This window comes from Pristiophorus japonicus, chromosome 1 (assembly GCF_044704955.1).
Source record: "Pristiophorus japonicus isolate sPriJap1 chromosome 1, sPriJap1.hap1, whole genome shotgun sequence".
NCBI lineage: Eukaryota > Metazoa > Chordata > Chondrichthyes > Pristiophoridae > Pristiophorus > Pristiophorus japonicus.
Window position 1 is genome coordinate 86593107 of NC_091977.1, and position 18115 is coordinate 86611221.

General features: G+C 41.7%; 1 protein-coding gene across 3 annotated transcripts in view; it reads left to right on the top strand.

Moving 5' to 3' along the window:
- slc12a2 (solute carrier family 12 member 2) overlaps positions 1 to 18115 on the top strand; it is a 257401-nt gene that overhangs the window by 125622 nt on the left and 113664 nt on the right. For all 3 annotated transcript variants that reach the window (XM_070881565.1, XM_070881575.1, XM_070881585.1), the window contains exons 8-10: positions 5475 to 5602; positions 11194 to 11278; positions 14522 to 14676. In XM_070881565.1, coding sequence (XP_070737666.1) covers positions 5475 to 5602; positions 11194 to 11278; positions 14522 to 14676 — 368 coding nt within the window. The remainder of the gene's footprint in view (positions 1 to 5474; positions 5603 to 11193; positions 11279 to 14521; positions 14677 to 18115) is intronic.

Below are 18115 nucleotides of genomic sequence, written 5' to 3' on the forward strand. Positions count from 1 at the left end.
GTCAGCCACTTCACTGTTGTGTGCTGCATGCTGCATAACTTAGCCATCATGAGGCAGCAAGAGCTGGTAGTGGAACCAGAAGACCCAATTGTACATCCCTGTCTGGAGTAAAAATAAAACAGGGAAGGTGGCTCAACCGTGGCTAACAAGGGAAATTAAGGCTAGTGTTAAATCCAAGGAAGAGGCATATAAATTGGACAGAAAAACTGAGGACTGGAAGAATTTTGTAATACAGCAGAGGAACACAAAGGGTTTTATTAAGGGGGGGGAAATAGAGTATGAGAGGCAGCGTGCTGGCAACATAAAAACGGACTGCAAAAGCTTCTTCAGATATGTGAAGAGAAAAAGATTAGTGAAATCAAACGTTGTCCCTTGCAGTCAGATTCAGGTGAATTTATAATGGGGAACAAAGAAATGGCGGATCAGTTAAACAAAGACTTTGGTTCTGTTTTCACGAAGGAAGACATAAATAACTTTCTGGAACTACTAGGGGACCGAGGGTCTAGTGAGAAGGAGGAACTGAAGGATATCCTTATAACGCGGGAAATTGTTTTGGGGAAATTAATGGCATTGAAGTCCGATAAATCCCCGGGGCCTGATAGTCTGCATCCCAGAGTACTTAAGGAAGTGGCCATAGAAATAGTGGATCACATTGGTGATCATTTTCCAACAGTCTTATCGACTCTGGATGAGTTCCTATGGATTGGAGGGTAGCTAATGTAACACCACTGTTTAAAAAAGGAGGGAGAGAGAAAACGGGTAATTATAGACCAGTTAGCCTGACATCAGTAGTGGGGAAAATGTTGGAATCAATTATTAAAGATGAAATAGCAGCACATTTGGAAAGCAGTGACAGGATTGATCCAAGTCAGCATGGATTTATGAAAGGGACATCATGCTTGACAAATCTTCTGGAGTGTTTTTGAGTATGTAACTAGTAGAGTGGACAAGGGAGAACCAGTGGATGTGGTGTATTTGGACTTTCAAAAGGCTTTTGATAAGGTCCCACACAAGAGATTGGTGTGCAAAATCAAAGCACATGTTATTGGGGGTAATGTACTAACGTGGATGGAGAACTGGTTGGCAGACAGGAAGCAGAGAGTCGGGATAAACGGATCCTTTTCAGAATGGCAGGCAGTGACTAGTGGAGTGCTCCGTGCTGGGACCCCAGCTCTTTACAATATACATCAATGATTTAGATGAAGGAATTGAGTGTAATATCTCCAAGTTTGCAGATGACACTAAACTCTGGTGGTGTGAGCTGTGAGGAGGATGCTAAAAGGCTGCAAGGTGACTTGGACAGGTTAGGTGAGTGGGCAAATGCATGGAAGATACAATATAATGTGGATAAATGTGAGGTCATCCACTTTGGTGGCAAAAACACGAAGGCAGAATATTATCTGAATGGCGGCAGATTAGGAAAGGGGGAGGTGCAACGAGACCTGGGTGTCATGGTTCATCAGTCGTTAAAAGTTGGCATGCAGGTACAGCAGGTGATGAAGAAGGCAAATGGTATGTTGGCCTTTATAGCTAGGGGATTTGAGTCTAGGTGCAGTCTTACTGCAGTTGTATAGGGCCTTGGTGAGGCCTCACCTGGAATATTGTGTTCAGTTTTGGTCGTCTAATTTGAGGAAGGAAGTTCTTGCTATTGAGGGAGTGCAGCGAAGGTTCACCAGACTGATTCCCGGGATGGCAGAACTGACATATGAGGAGAGACTGGATCAACTGGGCCTTTATACATTGGAGTTTAGAAGGAAGAGAGGGGATCTCATAGAAACATATAAAATTCTGATGAGAGTGTACAGGTTAGATGCGGGAAGAATGTTCCCGATGTTAGGGAAGTCCAGGACCAGGGGACGCATTCTTCGGATAAGGGGTATACCATTTCGGACTGAGATGAGGAGAAACTTCTTCACTCAGAGTTGTTAACCTGTGGAATTCCCTACCGCAAAGAGTTGTTGATGCCAGTTCATTGGATATATTAAAGAGGGAGTTAGATACGGCCCTTACGGCTAAAGCAATCAAGGGGTATGGAGAGAAAGCAGGAAAGGGGTACTGAGGGAATGATCGGCCATGATCTTATTGAATGGTGGCGCAGGCTCGAAGGGCCAAATGGCCTACTCCTGCACATATTTTCTATGTTTGTATGAGCGGCCAGTGCCTGATAGTAATTTGGAAGAGCAGAGGATGATGACGATGATCAGGAAAGCATACAAGTGCCTGATGCCGGAGCACGAGGTCGGAGGAGAGCCGGCCATCGTGCTCCTTTAACGATTGCTCGAGCCCTGCGCCAGCAGCTCATCCGTGAACGCTTCAATTATTGATGCCTGAGGGCTCAGCGACATGTTTATTTTTTGGAGTTATTCCTGTGTTGTGTTGTGTTAATCGAACATGATTCAGTTTTAATGAAATATTTTATTGAAAAGTTAACGTCACTGTACTAAAATATTTGTCGTATCAAACTTTACTTTTTAATGACTCTTGAAGATCACTTAAAAACTTGTAAAGTTACAAAACAATTTCAATGTGAAAAATCTTACCACCTTAAGATCACTTAAACTTCAGGATCACTTTTTAGGTGTAAAATTAATTAAGATACAAAATGTGAGAGCATTTACATTAAGATCACTTAAAAACCCTCATCACTTATAAGTTGTAAAGTTACAAAATTTACAAAACAATTTCAATTTGAAAAACACTACTACAGCTACATCAAGAACAAGAACAAAGCAGCAAAGAAAGGCTGCAACCATGTCTCATCCACATCTCCGTGAATGTTCACTTCTTCATGGGGGTGTCATTTGATTGGCTGGGCTGTGTGCCCTTATTGCAGCAACTATCTCCATGAGGACCTGTGCCGACACTTGCATGCCCTCACTGCCTGTGCCGTCGACTACACTCCCTCGGACATTCCCTCCCTAATTTCCTGTGTCATTACTGCTATTTCTCCCGTCAGTACCATCACCTCTTCACCCACTGCACTGAGGCTACCAATGAGTGATCGGGTAAGCTCATTGGTCTCCATACCCAATGCCACAACCTGAGCCGCATCCGTTGCATGCTGCATCTCAGGAGAGTGTCTCTCCAATCTCCTTCTCCTCTGCCTGGGTCTGTCTTGCGGCACCACTACACTGGGACGGTGGGATGCTCGGTGTTCCAGACGGCAGTACTGGAGTGAGAGGCGAGGGCTGGGACGGTGGGTGAATGGGTGTAAACTGCTCCATTATATCACCAGCACCACTGGGACCCGCAACGTCGGAATCAAAATCATGGAAGGTGGAACCAGAACCTATGCAAGGGGTTGAAACTCTGATGCCCCTTAATGTGGGCTCATAAATATTAATTTGGAAGGTCTTCCCTGTTGACATTTCAGTCATCGCCACCAGTATCCAGTCTGGATCGTCCGCATCTGGTTCTACTGGTTCTTCAGGATCTTCAGGGTTGACATCATCATCATCATCATCATGTTCTGCAAAATATATCAGAACAGTCAAATGTTTAACAGCAAAGGAGGGGGAAGGATGGGTGGCATGAGTACTCTCACACATAGCAGGCCAGGCAGCAGGCTGATTTGAAGGGCCACGATGCATTTTCAGGACTTGCCCTCTTCCTCGCGTGTGGGCCCAGCTTGTGCTGTACTGATTGTTTTTCTCCATGTACGACTCATCATAGCAGCTACCCTCTGTTCCAAGGGTGTCAGTGGATGCAGATTTGGCGGGCTTCCTCCTGTTCGAGTTCTTTCCCTTTTGTTGTGGGCCAGTTTCTCCTGCAAAGATTAAAATATAACTTTTTAGAGTGCGTCTTTTTGCAGGGTGGGACATACAGATAGTCACATTTACAATTACAATTCCATTAAAAAATTAAAATATTACTTACACTAACTACTTGACCAAGGTCATGCCATTTCTTTTTACACTGGCTTCCAGATCTCCTGGTATGCATCACTGCGCAGTAATCTTCTGCAACTTGGTTCCAGCGTTTCTTCTTTTCTTTGGGTGGCACTTTTATGTGACCTCTGTTGCTGGTATCCAGCCCTTGCCATCTCTGCTCAATGTCGTTGACTAATATCTCCACTTCCTCATGCAAGAAATTCTTTGTTCTTGGTGGATGTTGTTCCATTGCTGTATTGAATTGACACTCTGATTTTTCAAAACACACAGTCCTTATTTTGCATGCACTTATGCAGCACTTGTTCTGGAAGTTTAGCAGCAAAAAGCAGCACTCACTGATTTCAGCAGGTGATTTCTTCAACAGTGCTGCTAAAAGCACTCCTTCAGGCACAAAAAATCACCAAGATTCAATCCCAAGCCTTTCCAGAGGTCCACAAAACAAATCAGCATTTTTCTTCAAGTTCCTTTAAAAATGGCCGAGTGCCAATGTTTGTGACCTCCTGCGCGTGTGCGCGCGCTGCAACGCGCACGCGCAGGGCTGCAGGCACCACGTCGTCGGATCTAAGTTAGCCCCATCTCCCTGCACTTCCAGAATCGGCGCAATGCAGTGGCTCCGCCCCCCGCTGATCTCTGCGCGCCGCTCCGAGGGACCTGCAGGGAGGCCGAGAATTGCTGTGTAAGTTTTTGTCGCGCTTTTGGGCGCGAAAAACTGGCATTGATGTCGGGGCTGCGCCGTTCTAGGCGCGGCCCGACAATTGACCCCAGTGAGTGGGCAAAAATTTGGGAGATGGAATATAATGTGGGAAAATTTGAGGGTATCCACTTCGGCAGAAAAAATAAAAAGCAAATTACTATTTAAATGGGGAGAGATTACAAAATGCTGCAGTACAGAGGGATCTGAGGGTTCTTGTACATGAAACACAAACATTTAGTATGCAGGTACAGCAAGTCATCAGGAAGGCAAATGGAATGTTGATGTTGGCCTTTATTGCAAGAGGGATGGAGTATAAAAAGCAGGGGAGTCCTGCTCCAACTATACTGGGCGTTAGTAAGACCACACCTGGAGTACTGTGTACAGTTTTGGTCTCCTTATTTAAGGAAGGACATACTTGCATTGGAAGTAGTTCAGAGAAGGTTCATGAAGTTGATTCCTGAGATGAAGGGTTGTCAGATGAAGAAAAGCTGAGCAGGTTGGGCCTATACTCATTGGAGTTTAGAAGAATGAGAGGTGATCTTATTGAAACATAAGATTCTAACGGGGCTTGACAGGGTAGATGCAAAGAGGATGTTTCCCCTCATGGAGGAATCTAGAATGAGGGGGCATAGTTTCAGAATAAGGGGTCGCCCATTTAAGACAGAAATGAAGAGGAATTTCTTCTCTGAGGGTCGTGAATCTTTGGATTCTCAACCCCAGGGAGCTGTGGAGGCTGGGTCTTTGAATATATTTAAGCCAGGGCATTTCAAATCCTAAATCTGTATTGAAAACCCAAATCGTATTGGCATGGCAACTTCACACCTTGAAATACTATGATAAAACGACCTTGTTGTAAAGGAATAATTACAATCTTTAAATTTTTATTTCAGGTGAAATATTTTCTGAAAACTTTGGGCCTGATTTTCGTGAAGGAGAAGGTTTCTTCTCGGTCTTTGCTATTTTCTTCCCTGCTGCAACTGGTATCCTTGCTGGGGCAAACATCTCTGGTGATCTTGCAGTAAGTGTTTGCTTTTCTGTGGAAAAGGATTTGTTATTTGTGGGGTCAGAATAATTAGTCATTAGAGTTGCAGCTACTGTTAAAGGGCAATTTAGGTTTGAAACGCGCACTTTGTATGACACTGTTGCCAGAGTTTAGTATTGTGCGAAAAGTGAACCAGATATTTTTAAGAAATGACATTGAGACTGCACTGATGCTAGAATTTAATTTGTTAATTTGTATTCATGACATTCCTATCTCTTACTGTTGCTGTGCAGATAATCCTGTACTTATAATGAACTGCATTATTTACATGGAATTGAAGCAAGACTAATGGATCTGCGGTTGTCGTTTTCCTTGAACGTGTATTTGCTGCACTCCCCATATATTTTTCAATATTGAGCACCATTTGTGATTGATCTGCTCAGTTGTCATGTTTCTGCAGTTCTTTCTGAATGTTATCCCGTTGTTCTGAACATCCTGCTTTCTTAAAACCCATCTTTCAGTCAACACTTCAATCTCTCCTTCTTTGTCAATTTTTAGCCTTTTATGCTGATTATTTTTTCTACATAGCACCTTGGGATGCTTTACTGGGTTAAAGGTGCTATATAAGTGCAAGTTGTTACGATTGCACAAAGGCTTAGAGTTCTCTGGCTCAAAGGCTATCAAGCAGTACTGCAGCTGTTCTTGATCAGCAGAATCCTAATTCTGAATCCATGCCCATTTTTCAACCCACTTTCATGCCACACTGCATGTTTGAACCCCTCAACTTGGGTTTCCGCCCCGGCACAGTACTGAAACGGCCCTTCCCTAAGTCCCAATTGATATCCGATATGACTGTGACTGCGGTGAACTATCCCTCCTCATCCTTCTTGATCTGTCTGTAGCCTTTGATATGGTTGACCACAACATCCTCCTCCTGCAATGTCTCTCCTCCATTGTCCAGCTGGGTGGGACTGTCCTTGCCTGGTTCTATCCCTATCTATTCAGTCATAGCCGTAGAATCTCCTGTAATGACTTTTTTTTCCCCCCTCCCAAACAGTTATCACTGTTATCCTCCAAGGATCCATCGTTGGCCTCCTCTGATTTCTCATCTACATGCTGCCCTTCGGCGACATCATTACCAACGGCACTAGCTCTACTCACCACCACCTCTCTCGACCTTTCTGCTTTTTCTGACTTGTCACGTTGCTTGTCCGACGATGTGTAGAAATTTCCTCCAATTAAATATTGGAAAGACCAAAGCCATTGTCTTTGGTCCCTGTCACAAACTCCATCCGCTCTCCCTGGCCACTGTCTGAGGCTGAACCAGACTGTTTGCAACCTCGCCATCCTATTTGATCCTGAGCCGAGCTGCCTATCCCAGATCCTTTTCTTCAACAAGATGGCCTACTTCCACCTCCATAACATCGCTAGTCTCACCCCATCCATGAAATCTTTGCCTCCAGACTTGACTATTTCATTGCTCTCCTGGCCAGCCTCGCACCAACCACCCTCCGTAAACTTCAGCTCGTCCAAAGTTATACAGCCCGTATCCTAACTCTCTCCAAGCTCTGCTTACCCATTACCTCTGTGCTTACTGACCTACAATGGCCCCTAATGCGGCAACGCCTCGATTTTAAAACATTTCTCTGCCTTGTTTTCAAATCCCGCCATCGCCTCGTCCCTTCCTATCTCTCTCTAACCTCCTCCAGCCCTACAATCCTCTGAGAACAGGCCATACGGCCCCTCGAGCCTTCTCCACCATTTAATACGATCTTGGCTGATCCGATCATGGACTCGGGTCCACTTCCCTGCCTGCTCCCCATAACCTCTTAATCCCTTATCGGTTAAGTAACTGTCTATCTCTGTCTTAAATTTATTCAATGTCCCAGCTTCCACAGCTCTCTGAAGCAGCGAATTCCACAGACTTACAACCCTCTGAGAAAAGAAATTTCTTCTCATCTCAGTTTTAAATGGTCGGCCCTTTAAACTAAGATCATGCCCTCTAGTTCTTGTCTCCCCCATCTGGAAACATTCTCTCTGCATCCACTTTGTCAAGCCCCCTCATAATCTTATACATTTCGATAAGATCACCTCTCATTCTTCTGAATTCCAATGAGTAGAGGCCCAACCTACACAGCCTTTCCTCCATAAGTCAAACCCCTCATCTCCGGAATCAAGCTAGTGAACCTCCTTTGAACTGCCTACAAAGCAAGTATATCCTTTTGTAAATATGGAAACCAAAACTGCACGCAGTATTCCAGGCGTGGTCTCACCAATACCTTATATAGCTGTAGCAAAATTTCCCTGCTTTTATACTCCATCCCCTTTGCAATAAAGGCCAAGATTCCATTGACCTTCCTGATCACTTGCTGTACCTGCATACTATCCTTTTGTGTTTCATGCACAAGCACCCCCAGGTCCCGCTGTACTGCAGCACTTTGCAATCTTTCACCATTTAAATAATAACTTGCTCTTTGATTTTTTTTTTCTGCCAAAGTGCATGACCTCACACTTTCCAACATTATACTCCATCTGCCAAATTTTTGCCCACTCACTTAGCCTGTGTATGTCCTTTTGCAGATTTTTTGTGCCCTCCTCACGCATTGCTTTTCATTCTATCTCTGTATCGTCAGCAAACTTGGCTACGTTACACTCAGTCCCTTTTTCCAAGTTAATATAGATTGTAAATAGTTGGGGTCCCAGCACTGATCTCTGCAGCACCCCACTAGTTACTGATTGCCAACCTGAGGATGAACCATTTATCCCGACTCTCTGTTCTCTGTTCGTTAGCCAATCCTCTATCCATGCTAATATATTACCCCCAACCCCATGAACTTTTATCTTGTGCAGTAACCTTTTATGTGACACCTTGTCAAATGCCTTCTGGAAGTCCAAATACACCACATCCACTGGCTCCCTTTTATCTACCCTGTTCGTTACATCCTCAAAGAATTCCAGCAAATTTGTCAAACATGACTTCCTCTTCATAAATGCTGACTCTGCCTGACAGAATTATGCTTTTCCAAATGTCCTGCAACTTTCCCAACCACTGATGTTAGACTAACTGGTCTATAGTTTCCTGCTTTTTGTCTGCCTCCTTTTTTAAATAGGGGTGTTACATTTGCAGTTTTCCAATCTGCTGGGACCTCTCCAGAATCCAGGGAATTTTGGTAAATTACAATCAATGCATCTACTATCCCTGCTGCTACTTCTCTTGACCCTAGGATGGAAGCCATCAGGTCCAGGGGATGTATCTGCCTTTAGTCCCATTATCTTGCTGAGTACCACCTCCTTCGTGATTGTGATTGTGTTAAGTTCCTCCCCCCCCCCGATAACCCCTTGACTATCCACTGTGCATCCCTGATTTCCTTCGCTCCACCATTAGCGGTCATGCCTTCAGCTGCCTGGACCCTAAACTCTGAAATTCCTCCCTAAACCTCTCCACACACCTCTCTCTCTCTCTCTCTCTCTCTCTCTCTCTCTCTCTCTCTCTCTCTCTCTCTCTCTCTCTCTCCTTTTAAGTCACTCTTTAAAACCTACCTCTTTAACCAAGCTTTTGTTCACCTGTCCTAATATCTCCATGTGGCTTGGTGTCAAACTTTCTCTGACAACGCTCCCGTGAAGTGCCTTGGGATTTTTTATTATGTTAGAAAAATAACTTGTTGTCTGTTTTGACACAAAAAAAATCAGCCTGTTTCTAATCTACTGGTACATCACCAGTGTCCATTGACTAAATGGGGTACGGTAGCAGAGTGGTTGTGTTGCTGGACTATAAATGCAGAAGCCTGGAGTAATGATCCGAAGACACGAGTTCAGATCCCACCATTGCAGCTGGGGAATTTAAATTCAGTGAAATAAATAAAGCTGGAATAAAAAGATAAAGGTCAACCCTGCAAAGTTTTCCTCATTAACATCTGGGGACCTGTGCCAAAATTAGGAGAGCTTCCCACTGGCCAGTCATGCAACAGCATGACAGTCAGACTCACAATCATACCTTTCAGTCAATGTCCCGAACTCCTCCATCACCATCCCTGCAGGTGGGACAGGACAGACCCACCAGAGGTGGCGGCACAGTGGTATTCAGGGAGTGTCCCTGGGAGTCCTCACTATTGACTCCGGACCCCATGAAGTCTCATGGCATCAGGTCAAACATGGGGAAGGAAACCAATGTCCAGGAGTGGTTTGGTAGCACCACTGCTGGCCGAGACCAGAAGGACATAGCTGCCAGATTGGGCCTGCGGCAAGTGGTGAGAGAACCAACACTAGAAGTACCTACTTGATCTCATCCTCACCAGTCTACCTGTCGCGGATGCATCTGTGCACTGGTTGCAATGACCACTGTACAGTCCTTGTGGTGACTAAATCCTGTCTTCACACTGAGGACACCCACCAAACTTCTTGTGTGGCACTACCACTGTACTAAATGGGATAGATTCAGAACAGATCTAGCAGCTCAAAATTTATCAAACAAAATTTGACACGATCGACAATGTTCCCTGTAAGCGGCTGCACAGCTCTCCAGGGCACCCGCGCAGCTGGCTTTTCAATACAAAAACAGCGCACGCGCAGTATTTTGAATGGCTCTTCTAGGGGCTGGGCATGGTCAAACAAAATTAGAGGGAACATTGCTTCCAAATCCTGAATTTTGCCTTGAAACTCCTTTTGAGGCAAGGCGTATTCATATGTTTCATCGAGAGTTTTTGCAGGAAGTCATCATTCAGAATATTTATTATCTTGTGCCTTTCCTCTCTTTCAAAACATTTTCAGCTTTTAATGTTCTCATCCCTTCTCTGGCAATTCTCTTGCTTTTGTGTCACGAAAATAAATTTTTACTGTTACTTGTCTTTATCCATTTATCCATTTTTCTTGGTCTCTCTGGTGCTCTGATCACCCGTTTAAATTGTTTTTGCATGATCTTATTTATCTCGGTGAGCTCCTTTCTACTTTCTTCCTGCAGGTTTTGTAGAGGTCATTTCTTTCTCTTCATTTCACTTTTTTGATTTGTTAATCCATTTAGAGTCAAGCTTGTTTAATCTGAGCTTGCTGATCTTGAGCATGCATGTTTCTTACATGCCCAGTATTCTTTCAATGGTGCAGCTTTTCTCCTACAGAAGAGTTGTTAAGCCCCCTCCTCCAACACATTTGTTTTAACTCTTTGTTCTTCTCTCGATTTAGCTTTTTTTTTACAGTAAAAACCTTCCTCATGGACTTGGGCTTAATTGGGTCCAAGTTCATGTTAATCTTGATCTAGTACTATCGTCACTGTCCCCCAGAGATGGTATAACTTCCATTTCCTGAGTCATTTATGAATACCAGGTGAAGAGGAGCACTCTCGTGACTTCCATTAGGCACTGGGCTATGAAGCCATCTTGATTATATTTACCAATATCTGATTCTAGACCACTTAGGTTTTCCCTTTATTTGTGTGGCTGTTTGAACTCACTCATTAAAATAAAATAACTCTCTGTTCTCGCACACCGATCCCTTTGTAGAACAAATGTTGCCATCATTTTTGTTCAGCATTTTCAGTATTGGCGGGTTGCCGGGGGGCAGGGGGAGGAAAATGATATTGGGGGAGAAATAAAAGTTTTTAAAACATTTAACTTACTTTCTTTTTTTTTTTAAAGGATCCACAATTAGCCATACCTAAAGGCACACTCTTGGCTATTTTAATCACCACAATAGTCTATGCAGGAGCGGCTGTTTCTGTAGGTAAGGGTTCTTCTGTGTTTTTTAATTAAATACGATGTAGCAATTAGAATCATTCCACAATCAGTTTCATTTTTTCTTGTGTTTTATAATTCTAAAACCCATTCAAAAATAGATTGAGGAACAACTATTATCACAATAGTGATCATGAACTTTAAAATTATGTGATTATGACCTCTTCTCTACTTTAATGAATCATGATTGTTTTTGTTTGTTTGTGGTTGATTCATCGAAAATATATATTTCTCTCTCTCTCTCTCTCTCTCTCTCTCTCTCTCTCTCTCCAAACTACAGTTGCATCAGAAGCTTTCTTTTGATTTATTAACACAGCGTTGAGTTTTATATTTATTCAGACAATGAGTAGATTGTGAGATTATTACAATGTATGGTTGGTTTAACTGCTACACCTCCCCTATTTCGGGGAGTGCAGAGGAGCCACACTGCATTGCACATTTGTCACACAGCTATTTACATAGAGTAAAGCGCCCTCTACACTGTGCCATCAAACACTCTCGGGGCAGGTACATTGGGTTGGATATGGAGTAACACTCTCTCTACACTGTCCCAGGTGGAGGAGTGGCAAGAAATCGTGGCAGAGGTGCGGCAACTGAGGGTACGGGCCCCAGAAGAGCCAAGGGCTTGGGGCAGCACGGGTCTGCCCACACTGCTATATGTGTGCACACTAGGTCCGTACAACAGAGCAGGTCTCCAGTTGTCCTGGTTTAACCCTTGCCACTGGATAAAGGCCTAGCTGTGTCAAGCCTGTGTGGTGGTTGATGTGCAACATGGAAACATAGAAAATAGGTGCAGGAGTGGACAATTCCGCCCTTCGAGCCTGCACCATCATTCAATATGATAATGGCTGATCATGCAACTTCAATACCCCATTCCTGCTTTCTCTCCATACCCTTTGATCCCTTTAGCCATAAGGGCCACATCTAACTCCTTTTTGAATATATCTAACGAACTGGCCTCAACAACTTTCTGTGGTAGAGAATTCCACAGGTTCACAATTCTCTGAATGAAGAAGTTTCTGCTCATCTTGGTCCTAAATGGCTTACCCCTTATCCTTAGACTGTGACCCCTGGTTCTGGACTTCCCCAACATCGGGAACATTCTTCCTTCATCTAACCTATCCAATCCCCTCAGAATTTTATATGTTTCTATGAGATCCCCTCTCATCTAAATTTCAGTGAATATAAGCCTAGTCCATCCAGTCTTTCTTCATATGTCAGTCCTGCCATCCCGGGAATCAGTCTGGTGAACCTTCACTGCACTCCCTCAATAGCAAGAATGTCCTTCCTCAGATTAGGAAACCAAAACTTACGCAATATTCAAGGTGTGACCTCACCAGGGCCCTGTACAACTGCAGCAAACCTCCCTGCTCCTATACTCAAATCCTCTTGCTATGAAGGCCAACATGCCATTTGCTGCCTTCGCGTTAAAAAAAAATCCACACACAGGCATCTTCTACCCCCTCAATTGGAGTTCAGGACTGGAACATCGGATCCTTCATTGAAACATCTGTGAACTTGTGGAAGCAAGTCATCCTCGTTCGAGGGACTGCCTATGATGGTATTTTCTGTGATACTCAAATTCTTTGTTTCCAAAATATGAACTCGGCTTTTTAGTTACTGCAGTTTTTTTTAATGATAGATTGATGAGACATAAGCATCTTTATACTGGTGAGCAATCTTTGTTTTGAAAAGTACTTGCCTTTTATATATCGTGCAATCTAGGCAAGGCAATTAGCCATCTATGTACGTAGGAGTTCTGAATGAACTAGTTGAAGTAAAGGATGGACAAATATCCATCAATGTGACCTATTCCCAGGACCTTTTAAATTCTCTAATCTCATTAGGGAATTAATATATCCATCAGTAAAAAACCTCAAATATTCGGTTGAAGAATTGATGTTTAATTAACTCCTCCTGCAACTCCCAACATTTTTGCATAGTATTGAAGCCTGCTAACTAGTATTGCATAGTATTGGAGCCTGATTACCAAAGCAACAAAAATGTACAATGAAGTCTGGAAAATTGACCACTAGAATAATCTACAAAAGATTAATGGCCACAAAATGTATATAAAGCAAAATATACAATAGCCAAAATGCGTAGCCTTGGTAACGAAGAAAAAGTTCCTCCCTGGTAAACAAGAATTTTTGTATACCAAAAAAACATTGTGTGAAATAACCAACATGATGAATGGTTGGTTCTCACCATTCTCCTGGGACACTCCAGTCCCATATTGAGTCCTGTGGTTTAATAACTGCCTTCACTGGGGAAGATTGACCCATTGCTGTTGAGACCTGAAGCAGTTTTGATAAACAGTTTTTATTCTATATTATTAAAAATCTGTGGGGGTTGGAATGTTAATGTTCTTGCAGGTCTATTTTAAGAGTGCTGAAACATTGATTTACAATGGAGGCTGCCTCAGCAAGAAAGGTTCAAATTGGATTCTTGTTGGTTGGGTTCACTGAAAGTCATTCTTCAAAAATAATATATTGAGGAATCTTAATGATTATATGGACAATTTCTTGGACAATTAAAATGGGACTATTTAATTTTTAACTTTGTCTTCTAGACTTACAAGGGATTAGCAATGCTTTGCTTTGTGTTTGGTAATAGTTGATCATGGATTTAGTAACAAAATGTCTTTTTAAAAAAAGAAAATGGCACCTTAATGATAAATCGTATGATAAAGAAAAATTGGTGAGCACCGTTTTTAGTTAGATCATAAAAGCAGGCTCCGGTTAAAAGGTTTTAATGAGTAGATTAGTTTAAATATTGCAAAAGTGCATGCTTTTTTAAAAAAAAGACCTTAACATTCAACTGATTTAAACTTAATATAGGATATTCCTAACTAATTTTGCATTTGTTCCTTGAAGATTTGGGCATTTTTATTTTTAAAAGAATTGCTACCTAAATGCAGCACCAATAATTTCATGAATTCTTTCTATTGAGCCTATCTTAACAAAGGTAGGTTTCAGGTCACCTTGCAATGATGACTAAATTTTTTAAATTAAGTGTTTCAATATTGCAAACTAGAAACCCTTCCACAGACAGAACAGTGAAGAAATATTCAATCATAGCTTCCATTTACTCTGAATATTCAGTGCTAAAGTTTAGTAGCTCCAGCAAAATATCTCTAATGAGCTGGAAGGCAGGGCAAAAGATGAACAGGTAATTCAACACACAGTGCTAGCCGGCGCATACTTCATCTTTTGGTTTTATTTCCTGTCAGGTTCTTGTATTGTACGTGATGCTACTGGGAACCTTACCGATGCTATCATCCCTGGAACAGTGACTAACTGCACTAATGCTGCCTGTAAATTGGGCTTCAATTTCTCCTCTTGTGCCACAGTTAAATGCTCATATGGTCTAATGAAGGACTTCCAGGTGAGAGCAAAATAGAGACTAATCTTGTGTACTGTCCTGGTTAATTTGTCAGGGAATTGTATATGATCTTTAACAACATATGTTAGTGAACTCTCTGACATTTTCACTGCATGCTGATGAATCACCATAATCCATCAGGTGTTGATGCTTCTGGATTGCAGAGATACTTCAGAAGAGTTTTGATGTTTTTTTTTAATGCTTGACTGTTGACTTGAAATGGAAAGAATAACTAGTTTTAAAATTGAATCAGTTGAAGTAGAAATCTGTCTGCCATTCAGTAGCTACAATATTGTGACCTGCATTATTTTAGATACAATTCCAGCAGCATTAAATTAGGAAGTGATTGTGAGATATTACATTTTGGTAAGAAAAATAAGGAGGTCAGATATTACTTGCAAAATAAGAATCTAAATGGGGTAAAAGAGCAATGGGATCTTGGCGTATACATACACAAATCATTAAAGTTGTGACGCAGATTAGTAAGGCCATAAAAAGCAAACCAAGCACTAGGGTTTAATTCTAGAAGGTTGGAATTGAAAAGTCGAGAAGCTATGCTAAACTTGTGTGGTTAGACCACACATGGGAGTACTATATACAATTCTGAAAGATGGGAGGAGGCTTGAGAGGAGCATAAACACCAGCATGGACTGGTTGGGCTGAATGGCCTGTGACTGTACTGTATATCCTATGTAAGTCTGAGCACTAGATTTTGTCAAATCCTTCTACATGGACCAGCATCATATGGTTGCAGTAGGCTTGTTATGTTGTGCTGTTTCCAATCTGATAGAATAGACACATCTGCTTTGTTTTCGTTTTATCTTTTTATATCTTCTGTAGTTTTTAATGTGCAGACTGGAATATACAGCCTTAATATAGAGTAATGTTTTAGAACTCTCATGGATGGAGAGTAAAGCCTAGTTTTCAACTTGGTGGTGCTGACCTCATTAGAGTATTATATTGGGAATTCTTCCCTTTCCTGGTCAGATAGATCTGCAAGGATGCAGCCTATTTACTCAGTGCAGGATGGCCCAATAGTTATCGCAGTCGGTAAAAGAAAAGAATAATGTGGTTCCTTTTAGAAATTGGCAAAGATTACAGATCAATGGGCAGTAATAACGATTACAATGTAGTACTATAGATATTTAAAAGCAATAGACAGGATTATTACCAGTTTGAGTTATAGAGTACCAAGTGTTTTCATTGTATTTTAACAGCAAAAGTACTGGGGAAGCACATACCATATGTAACTCATTTCGACGGTTTCATGATGTTACACCTGATGGAGATCTCGATATTTGGATTTTCTCCCTCAGTAGGGAATTGCTTAGTTGATATCCACTATGCGAGCAGCACCATAGAAATTTTGCATATAATTCCTTTTTAATGGTTTTTCATACTGATTGGGCCTTACCCAAATACATAAATTTAAAATTAGGAATTTAAATTATAATGAAAATAGTGGAGAATTTTGTTGCTATCAGTAAATACCTCTGGTAAATAATTTACTATAAATCTTCGCCTACTTACCCTCAAAAGAAGACGGGCTTCTACTGATTTGATTTGTGCCACTGGTAACACCAACAAAAGAAATGGCTAGCTAATATTAATGCCCTCTTTCTTGAATTCTTCTGGTAATCCTCTTGATCAACTCTTAGAAGTGGCAGGATGTGAAAACAAATTGTTTTTTTCCTATTACTTATGGCTTAACATTTTTAGTTTTGAGGTAGATAAGTAATTTATGATGCTCGTCTCCTTCGTGCATCACAAATTTCAAACCTGTTGATAGATTGGATAATGAAATTAGCTGACCAGATGGAGACTGAGACTGATATTGAGAAGGTTGAGTTGGCTGTGGGCATTGACTCCTTAACCCCCCAACTCTCAACAAGAACAGGTAATTTTAAAAGATTAATATTTCAGTCTCCACATTCAACTCGGATTTCTGGCATTCTATGGGAGGAGGAAGAGGACAGGTCGAGTTGCATATGGACAGTTTACTTTTAAGAATTTCTACCCCTTATGCCCATCTTGATTAAGTGATATTTTATCTCTCTCCTCACTTGCCCTCTTTCTAATACTCTTTTTTTACATAAGCCTTGGTTCTCAACCACACCTTTAGTTATTTTTCCTCCCATTATCTGCAGAATTCCTGTCTTGTGCTCAATTTCATTGTTTATCTATGCAAGTTGGTAAAGCTTAGTCATTTAGTCTGGAGCGGTGTGACAATTTACTTTCCATCAAGATTTTCATTTTTTGAAAGTTTTAGATTTTGGTTAGTCATCAGTGCTAATTTTATTGGCCCGTCGAGGCATAATCACAATTGTTTCAATCCCAAATAACTCATTCAATTTTTAAAAATTGCAGTCAGTGTCCTGATCCATGCCTGTGACTAATGTATGACACTTCTGATATTGCATAATTTTCAGAAGTGTAAAGCCTTCGCAAAACTCGCTAACAGGTCACATGTTTGCACTTTTTTCTTCCATAGACTTCTGATTCTATTGAGCACATCTCCAGTTGGAGAATTGTGTATAAATAGTGAACATTCCAAGAAAGACACAGTGGCTAAGTAGCCTTCCTTGTCATCTTGTATTGCTGGAGAGAAGACCTTGGGTCCTCTGCCACTCACGTCAGCCATAGCTTGCTCAATCTCTGCATTTGGTGGTGAGTTTGATGCCTAGCTCTGATTCTGAGCGAGTGAGTAGAACATTCAAGTCTCCAACTAATTATCAGGTGATTTTATAAAGCCGTGCAGTGTAGTGTTTGCCACCATAGCATTGGCTGTGGCATTGATCTAACAGGTTGTAATTCCTGCTTCATTATTGGAATTACTTATATTTACCCTGCGGTGCCAACTAACTCACCTGAAGCCAGTGTTTTTATCTACAAGTGGAATACGCTGTCTTTTCAGATGAAGATGAGAGGAAGACTATCTTCCATAGTCTGCTACATGCATAGACACCTGTGCTGCAGCATTCCTGTACCCTGAATCTGCTCATGTCTTTGAGTACCATGGCTGTATTGGTTTACAACAAGAATCCAAGTTTCTGAACATTTGTGTGCTAGAGAAAGTTTTATTATTAATTGTTATTGTAGATAGCTTTTGCAAACCAAACAGTCCTGGGTTTTCAACTCTTGTCTCTAATGTGGTCAGCTGCAAAAAATAAAGTTGTTTCTGGCTAAACAAATTTCTCAATTACTTAACTTCAATGTTTCCAGACTGCAATTGACTCTCTAATGGTCAGCAAAATCATAAGGCATCATGGACCAACAAGTTTTAACATGTTGGTTTGAATAAAGGAGGATTCTTGCTGCTTTGCACAGACAACATGCAACTCGCATGCTAGATCTGTCCTCTCTTGAGCATGTTAGCAACAAATCTGAGGGTACATATTGACCTAGTGGTGGTCAGGTACATAAATAAGTAGGGCGAGGTCTT